Genomic DNA, 15736 nt, shown 5'->3' with positions numbered 1-15736 from the left:
GGATTGCCTAAATTTTTCATTCCAAGGGAGTCTCAACTGCAGAGGGAAACTCAGCAGATGTGCAGGAGATGGCAATGTTGGCTACTCACCAGATTGACACAGACATTGATCAGTGACCTAAGGTGAGGCAGGAAGGATATGATTGGCTGCCTCTGAAGTGTCAAACAAACCCCTTCAATCAAATTGCTGGCAGGCTCCCACTCAACCTGTCGCCTGGAACACAACAGTAGGTGGCATTAGGTGCTTGGCCCCACCAGGAACCCTGCAACAAGGTGACTGAGACAAAGGGATGCCAAGGAACGTTTATGGCAACAATCCACATTTCAACATAGGCATTTTACCCACGCTATAAAGAAAGCAGAGAGGCACAACAAGCACTGCAAATTACAGAAGAAACTGGACCTACAGCAAAGAGGCATTGTCGTGATGCTCAACTTATGATACTCAGACCAAGACCAACCACAAAAAGAGAAACAGTGAAAAAGATCAGCATGGTATATATGAAGGTGAATGTTTCAGTTCATAAATGTGGTTTTTGGAAAGAAGAGACCTAGCCACTGAGGCAAATTTCCACTTAAGCCTTTTCAGTGTAGCCATTTTTGTACCAGGAACACTCTGCTATTTTCTAGAACTGAATATTCTGAGAAATACACTCCCATGTGGGCATAACTCCTCTGCACTTCTCTTATCCTCTCAGCAACCTCTCAGTTTAGGCTAATCTGCTGTACTACAGAGACTCCCCTGCTAAACAGATCTGAGTGTGAGCAAAACTCAGAACAACCGTTTGTGTCTGGTTATGGTATGTCAAGATTCTTCATGTTCCTGAACTACTTGCACTTGGATAGCATTTCTTGTTGGGCAAAGGTCCATTATAAAAGCCATTATAAAGCCACTGATTCACACAGGCCTCTATTGGTTGGATGGTTGCACATGCTAATGTGGTTGTCGGATCACTCCCACCACTGTAGGTCACCCAACAGTGCTCAGTGAAATTCGTCAGTGTTCCCAATCACCTCATCAAGGGCTGACAGGTAAGCTGACTGAGCGATCCATGGTTTATTACTGTGTTATTGCTTTAAACTTTCATTATGAGACACTGAAACAAGTTTGCTGTGAAGTACTATGTTAAACAAACAAACAAACGACACAGTGTCCTTGAATTGGTCATAACAGGCATGATATATAGATAGTAATGATATGCTTCTCCTCCATTGATTTCAAAGGATATTTTCTGTAGAATACAGCTCTAAAGCTGTAGGTCTATTGTGGCTTCAAATCTCTTTGGAAAAATTCACTGTGAATTTTGCCTATCCAGAGCAAGACAACAGATTTCCTCTGGAATTTTGACATCCAAAATCTGGTAGATTTTGAATCTGATAGAACCATTGCCACACAGGCGCATATTGTTGCATGTGAATCTTCCACAGGTAAGTTAGACAGTAGCATGGGATTTCCACTACTTAATGAATGCAAAAACACTAATAGCTGTGCATATGTCTTTAACGATGTTCACAACGTTCATATTCACCATTGTCACAACAGGGGGGTTCGCATGATCACGGAGGGAAAATAAGCCATGGTAGCTTATTTTCCCTCTCCATGTTTACTGGTCAAAAACTACTTAATTACCCTTGCCTCCCCAGGTGTACCAGTCATGAACCACCTAATTAGTATAATTACCCTTGCCAGGCATGTGTTGTCGTGACATCCGAACCCAGGGAGAGGTTCACCCTAGAAGAAGCCATGGGTTTCAGGGTGGTTTGTAAATCATCCCAGCTACACACCCTCACCAGCTTTGGACGTCATGACAACCCATGCCTGGCAAGGGTAATTATGCTAGTTAGGTGGCTTACGACTGGTATGCATGGGGAGGGAAAATAAACCACTGTAACTTATTTACCCTCTGTGATTATGTGAACAGAGTCAATGTGTACGAGAAAGTAGAGTGCCAAACATAAAAAAATAAAAAGAGTATTGTGAAAATACTATATGATTCTTGATGCAACGTATGTAACCAAAACTTGTTTCCTGTTTTCTTCATGAACAATCATGCAGCAGACTTCCTGAAAATATGGCAAATTTTGGTATGACTGGATATAATTTAGAGAAATTCTGAATTTGCAATATTCTTTTAAAAAATCCTATGTTTGGTGAATTTTAAGGACAATGTGAGCCAGTTCCAATGTAATCAACTGCTGTTTCATCTCCAGTGACACAAACAGAATGCTTTATCACCCTTTCCAAGTGGTTATATATTGAAGCCCTAGTCCTTGTTCACCAGGAATCAGGTTCCTTCCCATGTCCATGCCTTGAAAAGGATGTCAGGAGATCTGAAGGCTCCAGAGGTCTCCATATTTCTTCAAGAATTCAATCATGTAGATTCCATTCCCGCATCAAGATAGTTACAGGAAATGGAGAACCCAAAGATTTGCCCATGGACTTATCTGGAAAGGGAGAAAAATCTAGAATTCTCCAGAGATGAGTATTTGGGTGCATCATGGAACATTCATTTGGAATGAGACCATAGAGAGCAATAATGATGAGGAACTGTGATCAGAATCTGATCCTGGCTTATTATCCTAGTTAGTTATCTGAGATTAAACAAGAGTTATACAGTTTAGATGTAACAGCGAACTCTGGCTTAATACAAGCCAGGAATGAAGCACTAAAGTTGGCATGTGAAAGAAGGAAGGAACACTTGGCTCTGATCCTTGCTCATGGGTCAGAGATAGTCCAGGAAAGATAGTCCAAATCCAGCCAATGTCTCTGTGTTGTGACTCCTTTCCTATGACAAGGAATTGTTATGACCAGTGGACTTTCTAAAGTTGCAACTAGACACACTTAACAAGTAGAAAGAGCTTGTCTTACTGACATGTCATTCAGAGGTGTGAATGAGCCATTAAAGACCCTAGAATGCTCTTTAGGGCTTAGGAGATAAAGATCGAAAACATGGGCAAGTTTTGGAAAATAAAAGAATAGATGAGACAGAGCAGACACGAAGTTCCTATCAATAGCATCCTTTTGATGTACAAAGAAGTTACAGGAAATAAGATGAGGGGAAAGGAGATATCTACTTAATTTTATCTCATCAGGAAAGATAGAAGAGGACAGTCTTGATATAGATATTTGCTCACAAGCTTATTAACGTATTAAGAAACAATTACATCATATGCATATAGCATTAACCTAAACTCACAAGAATTACTTTTTAAAAAAACAACAACAGTTTTGTGGCACTTTAAAATCTAACAACTATGTTGTGATATAAACTTCCGTGGGCCAGTTCCCACTTCATCAAATGCATCTTTTTAACAGTCCCTAAGATTTTCCATGTCTGTTCCATACCATTTCTCAAAAAAACTTTTACTTATCTAAGTATCCAGAGAACTTGCATCCAAGTCCAGTGTGTTCACAAAATTAAGTGATTAATCTGAGGGTGAAATAAAAGTTGGAACTAAAATGCTAGAAAACCATGGCTTTGTAATCACGGGTTTATGATGCGGGAAAACAGAACTGACTTAAGAATCATGAAACAACAACAGTTTTCTTTGACCACGTAAAACAAGACCATTGATATGGCTTCTCTAGTCTTCAGCAGGATTAGGCTTCTGCACCTATTATGTCTTCTATATTTCGGTGTATATTAATACTTCTGTGGTTGCAGACAGGCCTGCAATAAAACATGCACACAACTCTACAGTAATTAGAATCATATATGCTTAATTCTTAAGAACTCTAATTTGATGTGATTTTAAAAATTACAAAAACAATAGAAATCTCAGTCCTGGATACTTGTTTTGAGGTGGATGCTACATTTGTATAATATCTGTCGTGGTTCTTCATAAAAAATGCATTTCCTCTATAGTTGTCACAAAATACGTTCACATGCATATACACCAATAGAAGAAATACATTTTTATTTTATTTTTTGCTGTGAGAGTTCAGTGCAGCAAAACACCGTCAATAAAATGACATACCCTTCCTTCAAGGCTTGCAACTTCAGAAACGGACCCCCATAGGTTTCCGTCCTACCTGCTCACCTCAAAGTAGGCATCTTGTGAATTTTATTGAACATACGATCCAATCTTTTTAAGATGAGGATAAGGGCAGGCCTCACTGCCTCAGCCGTCCAGTCAGTGATGGGCAGCATTTCCATGATGTATCGCCGGAGCCCACGGCTCTCCATCGTCTGGGTGTCATAAGGTGCCAGCTTCAGAAGGGAATGTGCAATTTCTGCCAATCTAAAATTATTGCTCGTTAAGAGGGAAATCTGAGATTCTACAAAGTGAGCTCATCTGCAGAGAGCCACAACCACTGCGTAATGAAAAAACACACTCCATTTAGTAGACTGTTATGTGATCCAAGAACATAACCTCCAACATATTCTTGGCATTGCTAACTTCTTCAGGGACATCTAGTAAATATTGTTCTACGAATTATGAATGGCATATAACAATGAATCATACAAATATATATGGAAATGCTTATTCAAAGACTGAAAGAAGAATCAAAGATCAGGCTGCTGATATTTTTGATATCCATGCTTGTTGATAATAATGTTACAGTCGATTTAATTCACAGATTAACCCAATTAATTTCTCATTTAAAATATATTTATATTACATCTATATTACATTTATATATGATATGCAATATTACATCTGAAGTTTAAAGACTGGGTACTGTATGCTGTTCTTCTACTTTCCTCCCATCCTTCACACATTGCTTTCCCTATTAACTCACATGTAATAGATATTATTACTTTCAAAATAACTAAGGGAGCAATCCTACCAGCCCCTATACATTGTCAGAGGAGCAATATGACAGTGGGGACTCCCCCCTCCGAGGTCAGAGACAGTACACCAACCCCCCTCCCCTGCCCCCTCGCAGCTGGTGGGGAAAGACCCGCATTGGCTGTCCTCCAAGATTGGAAAATCAACCTCAGAGAGGGGGAAAAGGGGGCATTCCAGTGGGCAGGGAGGGAAGGAGACCAGAAAGGCCAGGATATCAGCTATTCTGAGCCTCTGCCAGCCTCCTTCCCTCCCCCTCCAAAGCTCCGTCACAGTGATCAGAGGACAGGGAGGCGCAGATCACCTCTGCCGCTCCTCCTACCCTGCCGGCTTCAGCCTGGAAGGGCACTGGATACACAGAAGCCTCCAAGTTCAGAGACTTCCATCTGGTCAGGGTGCAACCCATAGGATTGCTCTCTTTAGACTGTATCTCATCTCTAACTGCTGAAAATCTTCTGAGTATTAGAAGACAATTGCTAGGTTTTCATTTTGTAGCAACAAGAAATTACTAACCAGTACATCTACAATTAAACCTGAAGTGCATGGTTATACTCTAGAAAACTGCAGGAAGCATGTAGTTTCTCACAACTAGAGAATCTGCCCAGCAACCCTTAGCTTAGTAGAACAAAGAGGCAGTCTAATTAGAATAGAAGGCACCCTACTACAAAAAATGCTGGAGTGACTATTTTTACATTGCAAAGTTTCTTCCTCAGTCATTTACCTTGAGGATTTCCTAGCTTTAAAGGTTCATAAAATCATGAAGTATTTTAGATTGTTTTTAATTCTTCAAGAAAGCTTATTCTAATGACAGAAATGTATACTTTAGCACTGACATTGAACTATCTATTATTTTTTTCAGTGACTCCAATTTACCAGTTAGCCTGTCTTCAGAATATATTGTGTTTTTACACAGAGGAGCCACTGTGAATTTCTTGTTTGTATATTATAGTACTTATCAAAATACTGTTCTAGAACGTCATATTCTTAAAAACCCAGGTTTAATTTCTAAACTACTTCTTTCCTGATTTAAGTTCCTAATCTAAACCACAACTCAAAGGGAAGCACATTAAAAGATATTCTGTGATCTTAAACCTAAGCTTTTAAGCCTGATTCATAAGTTACGATGCCTGCATGGCCACTTCTTGATAATGGAAATGTGAATATCACTCCACGTGAGAAGTTATTTGTGTGAAATGGCTTCCCACCACAGTCCAGTCGATTTCAGGCATACCAGCACAAACACTTCTTTCCAATTTCACCTTCCCAAGGAACAGAACTGCTAATATCACAATATAATTAATCCTATAAATGTCAATCAAAGCTCCCAACTTTTATACTGTCTAGATTTTCCTTTTGTGCACCTACTTAGAAATTGCTGACACAGACCCCTAAGTGCTGGAAACCATCAACAAAGAAAAAGTTACTTAATTTTAATTATGCACATTTTTATAGAGATACAATAGGCATTAACTAAATAAATCCTGTGTTAATGTGATGCAACCCTGAATTGCACTTTGATAGACTTTTGTCAAGACACCTCTAATGGGTGCCAATTTGTGAAAGAAAAAGCTTCCACGCAAAATCAAATGTGCTTCCCATGATTAACATTATGTGTAGTTTGGGCCTTAAACTTATGTGTGCTTCACCAGCTTTGCCTTGTGCCAGACACTGTCTGGGTGGATCAGCAAGAAAATGGGTTATACCTATATTCAACTTATTTATTAACAGAACATTTGAAGCTGCATCGTATCAGCGTTTGTTCTTGATAATCAGACATGCCTGTACTAAAAATAACGTGGCTCCTAAAACGAATGGACCAAACCTGAATATTTATTGGGCATTTTGTGAAATTAAATCCATCTAGAGAATCAGCTTTGTTGAATTCAACACTATTTATGCGGGGAACCTTAACTGCAACAGAAGCAGCACTTTGTTTCCACAGCCAAGGCATGACTTATACTAAATCTACCGGAGACAAATTTGCTGAACACAAATCAAATTAATAAATGAAGGCTAGCATGTCCCAAGTAAGAACCTATCAGCAAATCATGAAGAAAGTGATAAACCTCTCTAAGACTTAAATTCACATACTGCAAATCATCTACTGTGGATTTTATTTATAACCTGTAACAAAAACATTAGTTCCAGCGGTAATGGGGAGTAACACACTTCACAACCTAGCAATTTTCATTACTCTACTCCATCCTCTAGATGTCAAAACAGCTATCAAGAAACCATAAGCAGGATCCAACAATACTTGCATCAGCTACCCAACTGATGGGTAGTCAAGGGCTCTCTCTCCCCAAGATTACACATAACCCCAAAACAGGGATGGTAGATTGATGGAGATATAAAGACTGAACGATGAAAGCTGGTATGAGTATTTCCATTGGTACCAGATCTTTACTTTGTTATTTCTTGATAAATACATCTTACTAATACCACATGGATATGTGGATGTTTGTTTTTATTTTCTGTAAGAACTCAGCCCTAGCTGAGTTGGTGGCTTGAACACATTTCTTATTGACTCTGTTGTGGAGCATAAAGACATACCGACTTAGGGCTTGTGCCTGTTATAATGGGAGTAACTTTCCCCTTAGCCATCTACTTGCATTAGTCCAGATCTTGCAACTGTAATGCATCAACTGTGCAAGTGAAATGGCTAGGGAGACTTGTTGCACTGGGGGAAAAGCCTTGCTATGGAGGAAAATCTTGTTTGTTGTTTTAAAAAAAATAACAAGATATACATATTCCAGTACTGGCAAACACACACATTTTTCCAAGACAAAAAAATCTTGAAATGGCAAGGCACTGCTGAAATATGGGAAACAATATTTCACTTTATTATTTTCTGATATGAGCACTCTCTGCAAAACTAAACATAATACAAATATTTGTATACCTTCAATTAAAAAACCTACCAAAACTTCATAGAGAGGTGGATTATGCCTTTTGGTGCCAGAGGTCCCATGGACATGGTTCAATAGATTATGATTCTCAAAAATCATAATTTGTAATTTAAAGGCTAAGAAAAGGCAGTTTCCCCCAAATGGAGCTGCCCTCTGAAAGGTTAAACATATATGCTGACTGTTTTCCTGAAAACATAATTGGCTGTCCAAGTTTCAGCCAAAGTGATAGAGGGAGTTGTAGGCGTTTGCAACCGAGCAAGGAAAAATCAGGATTTGATAAGTAACTTGAATTATTCCACTAAACCCCGAGTGTGCATATTTGCACTGTGATTTTGATTTTGTGACGCCAGACCAGGCTGTGGACTCTTAGAGGATGTGTTTCCTTTCCATTCTTGTGATAATGAAGGAAGCAGGAGAGAATATGGAACGGAAGGATCCTGTTCTACTTACGGTCAAAGTCTTAATGTGGTCAAAGGCTTAATCCCACCCGATGTGTTACGATGACATTAAAAAAAGCTCCTGGGCCTGGGATATATTTACTACATGTGCCCCTACAGTTTGCTATATACTGTACATATTACAAGATTCATATATTCTTAAAATAATACCTCATGTGCGACTTAACATCCAGCAGCTCTAAGGAAGTCACCCTGGGCTCTCCAGCGAGGTTCTGCAAAATCTTCAGTCTGGGGCCACAGTGCTTATAGAACTCAGTACAGATATTCAGCAGGGACTCTCGGGGTCGCCTGAATTCCTCCCTCGCAATGCGTTCATCCAGCTCCTCCCGCTGGAGGCCTTGGCCCTCCTCCAGCAAGTGAAGGTTTTCCCTGAAGATGACAAAAGGGAAAGATGCAAAATGGGAAAGTGGAGGCAGAGAAAATGTGCTGATAAATGATAAGGTTGTAATGAACCCCTCCTCTTGAACAGGTAGGGATGTACCTGTGCAGGGCAATCGTGGCTTGACAGAAGTAATTTCTCCCATGAAAGAAAAGGAAGAATGAGCAGTGAGGGAGCTAAAAAGAGATATGCTGTTACCTGGAAAGTTCTGTTAAACTACCTTTCGCTGTTTCCCCATGTTACAGCATCCCTTGTATCAAATTGTTGAAAGTGGAACCCAAGAAGAGAGAAAGTTACATCGGAGGAGTTCATTGCACATGCTAAGGATACTGGGTGGCGGTCTTACAATACCTGATAAAGTGCAGCTTGGCTCCTTGCTCCGGGTACCTAGAAATATGAAGAGAAAATGGTAAAAGAGTGATAAGAAAAAATAATCTGGGACCTGAAGTACGCTTTGAGCCAGTTCAGATGACACTCCCTGCACATGTGGTGGGGGAGTGAAAGCATGACTTTCCTCCCCACCCTCTTGACACGCTTGTCCTGTTTCTGAGGTTACCAGGGGCCCATGCACAGGTGTAACATTTGAACAGGGTATTGTACATGAATGAAATCCAGTGCACAAAAGCCCAGACTTGCGCGATTGATTCCCAGATGTATTTAGGATAGTGATCGCACTGTTTAGGCCAAAGCACATTGGATTCTGTGCACATAGCCCTATTCAATATTACATCCATACACGGATTTCTTACAATACAGGCAGCCCAGATGGGCATGGCAGAAAGTGTGATCTTGATCTGTAGAGAGATTGGTTTTCTGAAACTGGACTTCCAGCACATAAGAATGCGAGAAATTATTCCCTGTTAAAACACTAAAACTGCAATTAGGCATACTGACTTGGAAGTAAGCCAAACTGAAATTATGAAAGGGAGATTACTGGGACAAACATGCTTAAGATTGGGTCACAGAACTCAGTTAATTTTATTGTCTCAGGTTTGTAACGAACACAGTGCATAGACAGAGGATGTGGTGATAGCAACTAACATAGGTATTTTTAAAGGGCTAGACAAATTCATGGAGCTTCATCTATAGGATAAATTGAATGAATAAATGCAATGTCATAAGGACCACTAGTAACTAGAACTTGGTGCAAGCCACAGGATCGCCCCAATGAATTACCTGGTATTTGTTCCAGATGACATAGTATGGTTAGCAGCAGTGGTTCCTTTATGGCCTTGATCACAGCGACTCATCTGAGGAGCAGTCATCGGCCTGTTTAAAAGAAGAAGAAAACTGTGCCAAAACACATATTCTGGTGGCAAATTTCGAATTTGCCATGGAAATGTGAATTGGTTTCACCCACATGCTGTGATCAAAGTCCAGAATGTGCTTTTCACCCCAAGTTTCCACTTAAACAAATTTTGGGAATCAAATTTTAAAGTGGGAAAACAGGAGCTTCAAAATTGTTGAATTCCAATTTGAGGTTTGCTGATTTTAATTCTCGTTTGAGAATCCAAATTAATCCAGATTATGCTTCTATAGGCAAATGTCAATTTTTACCACAGGCAGGAACATGGAATAATGCCCTTATGGTCTTCAAGTCTTGTGTTCTCCAAGGTCACCAGCAGAAAACTAAGGCACCCACCTGGTAAGAACCTCCACACTATACAAGAGGGCTTGCAAGGATGTAGCAAGAGCAGCAGTAGCAGCAATCTCTTCTCGAGCAGCTGTCACAGTCTCCGCTTGGGAGGTTTGCCTCTTAAGCCTCTGCAGGTAACAAGGAACCAGGGCTTCAAGGACCATCAGCATCTGAAGACTGAGGTAATTGCATCATGTAAAAATCAAATCAAAGTCAGGATGTATCCGGAAGTACAGAACTGCAATGTCCGAGCAGACATACAAGCCACTTCCTGCAACTGGGCGCAGTTGAAATTCATTCTTCTTGTTTGCAGCCAACAGGACTGGCTAGGCCTTGTGACAACTATGAAGCCCCCTCCTCCTCTGGGAGAGGCTTTCCAGTTTAAAAAAGCCTGACATCGAGACTAGTACGCTGATCCAAGAAAATGAGACACGTGCACGTATCAGTGCTATGCCCATGTATCCTGAAGTAGAAAAGATCAATGAAGGAGCTGGAGGGGCTCATAGGCAGCCCTGTTCATGCGTTTTCAAAGTCACTGATCATCTTTTGAGGGGGAAAACGGAAAGTCCAACTCCTGAGCTGGTCTTTCAGCTGCAGGAAATTTCTCTCTCTCTCTCTCTCTCACACACACACACACACACACAGAGCACTTATTTGCATGTGCATTTTCTGCTGTTGGATTTGGATGGAATCCTTTAACGTCACTTTAGATTAGACACTGCATGAACGCACTGGGAAGGAAACATGCAAAAAGGTCTTACTCACCTGAAGTCATTCAGGGTATAATCCTATGCCTATTTAGACAGAAAGAAGTCCTACAACTCTCAGCATACCCTAGCCAGCATGTAGGACTTTTTTCTGTCTAAACCTGAATAGGATTGTGCCCTAACAATCAGATGACACTTTTTGCAAAAGTTGGGAAGTCAGGGACTCTTTATTGATTATTTTGGGGGATACTGTCAAGATATTGCAAGAATTTTTATTGAAGTAATGTTTAGATCCTCCAAATTTCAATAAAAGATCAGTTAATAACAAACACTAAATAACACCATACCACTTGGAAGGATTTTTAAGAGGCAGCTTTTGAAAAGGTTTAAATCACAAATACCGGTGTAATTGTGCCTGTATTTAACTGTTTTGTTGGAATTGCATCTCCTCCTACATGTTAGGCTCGTGTTACTCTAATACTTTGCAAATGCACTCAGAAATTAAACAAGACCAAACAAAAACCCAAATAGATGTTACCTTCGGAATGACTCAGGGGCATATGCCACAACTGTTACGCACAATTTGATGGCCTCACTGATTGAAAAGGTCAAGTCCTCATTACCATAGCAGAAATCTGAAAAGGAAAAGAAAATGGGGGGGGGGGACAGGTAACAACTATGTGAAAATGGGGTTGACACTAGGGAGGTGAAATCTGTTCAACAAATCATAAATAGATTACTGTATTTTCACCAGATATTCCTGTTTCTTTTAGGAAAGTAGGGCTATTATAAGGATATAAGAAGGTTTTTATAAGGATGGTTGCTTTAGAGCAGCCTTCCCCAACCTGTTGCCTTCCAGATGGGTTGGACTTCAACTTCCATCATCCCAGCTAGCACAGTGGCTCAACCTGTTGCCTGGGGATGGTGGCATTGTAGTCCATCATATCTGGAAGGCACCAGGTTGGGGAAGCCTGCTTTACAACCATGTTGCTCTATTAATCAAAATAATTAAACACTAGAAATCTGCAGCTAGTGCTGTGCTAAAATCTGCCCTCCAAATCCTGAAAGTTTTCTTCTCAAAGAGTTCTTAGAGGACTTCTTATTTAAAAAAAAAAAAAGGAGTGGTGCTTATTTTCAACAACCTCCTCCAGTGCCAAATTGGGCTTCCCAAATATTCTAGTATCTCAAAATTATGAAAACATAAATATTAGAGAGATTTTCAAAAGGCGTTCAACTCCCATCTCTGCATTAATAACAGATCAAGGCCACAATCCAACATAGAATTAGGCATGTTTAAGACCACTGCACTTAATGGACTTAAGCATTTAACAGAGTGGAACTTACTTCCAAGTAAAGATGCGTGAGATTGCAGTGTATATAAAGTACAAGAACGTGGCCCAGTTACTTACAAAGCCCAAAAGTCATGGAGCAGCTCCGAAGCAACATATATTATAGAAAATACTGGCATCCTAAACCAGCTTGAAATCAACTGAAGTACTTTGGAGTTTACTATTTTCAAGAGTAAAACAGAAAACAAACATTTTTGTGAAATGATGGGTACTTTTTATTGAAGAGTGGCAAAGACAAGAACTGTACTGTCCTCCATTTATAAACAAAATGCTGTGATCACAAGGACTATTTATATTAATCTTAAACTTATTTAAAAACAGTTGAAACTTAAAAGTATTTTCAGGAGTGACAGCAGAAACATTTTTCTTTCATAGAAAAGGCTACTGAAAAGAAACTTGGAAAGTACCTAATGATTTTAGAGGCTTTTCTGCTTTCACCAATTCTAGAATGTCCAGATTATCTGGAGTCTCTCCTTCTAAGGACTGCAGCAGATCAAACAGGCACTGAGCTGAGACTCCCTTGCTGGGTCCATTGTGTGCAGCATCCTGTATTTTAAAAAATATATATCAATGTTACTCTGATTTTTCAAGTTCCATTTATGCTCATAGATGTGCCATGTTTGGAGATGTGAGCATTTTACATAAATGCTGCTAATCTCAATCCACTATGTACATAGTGGCTGCATAACATATGCGCAACAATGACCTGGTTCACACATAATGCTGGGCAATTCCTGGGTTGTTTAATTGCAGGAGGAGCAGAGCGCGTGAGCTGTGTGCATGCCATTTCCCTTTTCAGTTAACAACCCATGGATAACTGTTGGGTTGACTCTCGGTTGTTTAAGCACAAATAACCCAGCATTTCTGGATTTGGATGTGACAAAACCTTTCTGTTTTAATTGAAAACAGACATGGTGTGCGTGTAGCTTGCAGTGTTCCAAGGTGGCCTAAGTGTCTGAGAAAAAGACTTGTCTGAACTGAGCTAAGTAAAATCAGGAAGTCAGAGTGACAGTGGGCGAAATTATATGATACGTGAAGCAACTGATTTTATTTCACAAATCTGTTTTTTAGATTTAATTTTGTTTTGTTAAAGACCATCCGTGAATGACCCCGAACAGTACTGAGATTGTGATACTGAGGGTTTAACCCTTCTGCCGCTGCCGCACCCCCCACTGCCCCCCCCAGTGCAATCACAGTCCTGTTGAAAATCACGCCCCATAAAGCTGCTATTTGCTGAAGATGCTGCTGTTGGTACCAACTGCAGCTTCTCTCCCACAGCAAATAGCAGCTTGAGAGGATAGTTTTCATTGAGAAGGCAGTCATTTATAGTAATTTCAGAAACTCTGTGCATGTGACTATTTAACAGCAATTCTTAAAATTTCAGAATGTCTGTGGTACATGTTAGAAAATCCTAACATGTATCTATTAATATCAAGGCCAGCCAAGTACATCCACTGAATGACCAAATGTTACCACTATTTCCATCACTTGTCAGTATAGGATTTATCATGGCCAGGAAATCTCAGGAAATCTCAAGGGAGGGGAATGCAATGGGATGACCCTCCCCACCTACCCAGTGCACTAGTCCTGCCTCCCAGGCCATCTATGTGGGGGCAGCATGTCCAAATAGGGCCTATGTGCTTAAAATCCAATGTACATGAGTCCAAATCAAGCAATTACCAGATTTTTCTCCCGGGGATCCACTGCGCAACTTAGCCTACGCACCTCGGACTTTATTCAGATGTGCCACCTCTGTCTGAACACCCAGGGCTGGAGTGCTGAATGGGCAGGGAGGGCAGGCACACTCACTCTCCCCTCCATAAGGTAAGGTAAAGGTGTCCCCAGCCAGTCGTGTCCGACTCTAGGGTGTGGTGCTCATCTCCATTTCTAAGCCGAAGAGCCAACGCTGTCCGAAGACGCTTCCGTGGTCATGTGGCCGGCATGACTGAACACCGAGGTGCACGGGACGCTGTTACCTTTCCCGCCGAAGCGGTACCTATTTATCTACTTGCAATTTCTTGCTTTCGAACTGCTAGGTTGGCAGGAGCTGGGACCGAAGACAGGAGCTCACTCCGTCACGCGGCACTCGGGTCTCGAACTGCTGTCCTGCCGACCTCCCAGTCTGCGGTTCAGCGTCTTAACTACTAAGCCACCACGGCCCCTCCCCTCCATACGATGTGTCAAACTGGGGCAGGGGTGGGGGGAAGGATCACCCTATCCATCCCCTAAAGAGAGAATTTTAGCAACAAGACCTGCCCGATTAGCCACGTGTGACCATGAGAGTACAAAGGTTTGTCTGCAGTGGTCCCGCACCATGCAGGGACTGCGATTTAATATGAATGGAACAGACACCTACAGCTGCAGTATGTCTCTGAGGAATAGGTATGAACTGTGGCGTTTTCTGAATTACTGCACTAAAAGTTGACCTTGACTGTGGACGGTTCGTGCATTTCCATTTGAAAGACAAGACAGTATGTGCAGTCGCCTTAGCCCAGGACTCAACTGACGCAATTGCCAAACCCAAAACACACAAAACCGATGCAAGGAATCTCTTTGCACTCACAGGGAACTCCAGGAGGGGAGCCACGCTGGCAAACAATTGCAGGACAAAGGGTTTACGATGCAGAACATGAAACTGCCGGCAGGCGAACTCGATTGCTTGACGCAGCTGTGGGTTGCTTTCATAGTCAGCGTATACCTGGGCAGAAAGAAAACACTCGAAAGTGTTGTTTGACTGAAACGCATGACGACCCCATGGTGAACCACGTTCAAGAGCGCCACATGCTCCATGACCATGTCACAGACATAACTCACACAGGGCCAGTGTCAAGGGGAGGCATGGTTGAGCACCTGCCAAGGGCCCCACCCCAGCAGGGGCCCACGGACAGGAGCTCCCTAGACAGGCTCCTCCTCTTCATCATTGTACCTTGCTTGTTCACCTGCCCCTCGCTCTGGCCCAGACAACGGTGGCGGTGGGAAGGAGGAGCAGCAGATGTTGCTGCCTACTTGCTCACTGGTTCTCTGCCTGACAAGTAACAAGCAGTAGCGATGACGAGAAAGAGGAGGGCGAGCAAGAGCAGCTGGGGACAATGGCGATGAGAAGGTGGACTCGCTGAGGGAGGGGGCCCATGGGGGGCCGTGTTACACAGGGTCTCAGAAACCTAGAGCTGACACCGTACACAGACACGGACACACGCACACTTCATTATTTTCCTTCTGCTGGAACAATTACTTGGATTTTAAATTTCTCCACAGAATGATAATGTGGCTATGTCATTAAATGATGTGAAGATGGAACTGCCACCATGTCTTAAAGCAATCGCAATGAATTTTTCTGATGAGGCAAGTGAAGGAACAAAATCAGCACGCTCTCTCCACATCAAAGACCTCCAAGGCAGGATAAGGCTATCAGTGGCTACTATATATTTCCTCCAGCAGCAGAGGCAGTGTGCTTCTCAATACTAGCAGCTGGGGAACACAGTCGGGAGTGGGGTGCTCTTGCGCTCAC

General features: G+C 41.6%; 1 protein-coding gene across 3 annotated transcripts in view; it reads right to left on the bottom strand.

The window, feature by feature from the left end:
* UNC80 (unc-80 subunit of NALCN channel complex) overlaps positions 1–15736 on the bottom strand; it is a 168625-nt gene that overhangs the window by 29948 nt on the left and 122941 nt on the right. For all 3 annotated transcript variants that reach the window (XM_084819218.1, XM_084819210.1, XM_084819202.1), the window contains 9 exons: positions 14792–14926; positions 12636–12774; positions 11418–11514; positions 10179–10349; positions 9713–9805; positions 8888–8923; positions 8308–8526; positions 4041–4241; positions 90–213 (listed from right to left, as the gene is read on the bottom strand). In XM_084819218.1, the coding sequence (XP_084675344.1) occupies positions 90–213; positions 4041–4241; positions 8308–8526; positions 8888–8923; positions 9713–9805; positions 10179–10349; positions 11418–11514; positions 12636–12774; positions 14792–14926 (1215 nt within the window). The remainder of the gene's footprint in view (positions 1–89; positions 214–4040; positions 4242–8307; positions 8527–8887; positions 8924–9712; positions 9806–10178; positions 10350–11417; positions 11515–12635; positions 12775–14791; positions 14927–15736) is intronic.

The sequence above is a fragment of the Heloderma suspectum genome, chromosome 1, assembly GCF_057233095.1.
Source record: "Heloderma suspectum isolate Gila_16-S chromosome 1, 16-S_ref, whole genome shotgun sequence".
In the NCBI taxonomy this organism is placed as follows: Eukaryota; Metazoa; Chordata; class Lepidosauria; order Squamata; family Helodermatidae; genus Heloderma; species Heloderma suspectum.
This window is presented reverse-complemented; position numbering and strand designations above follow the sequence as displayed.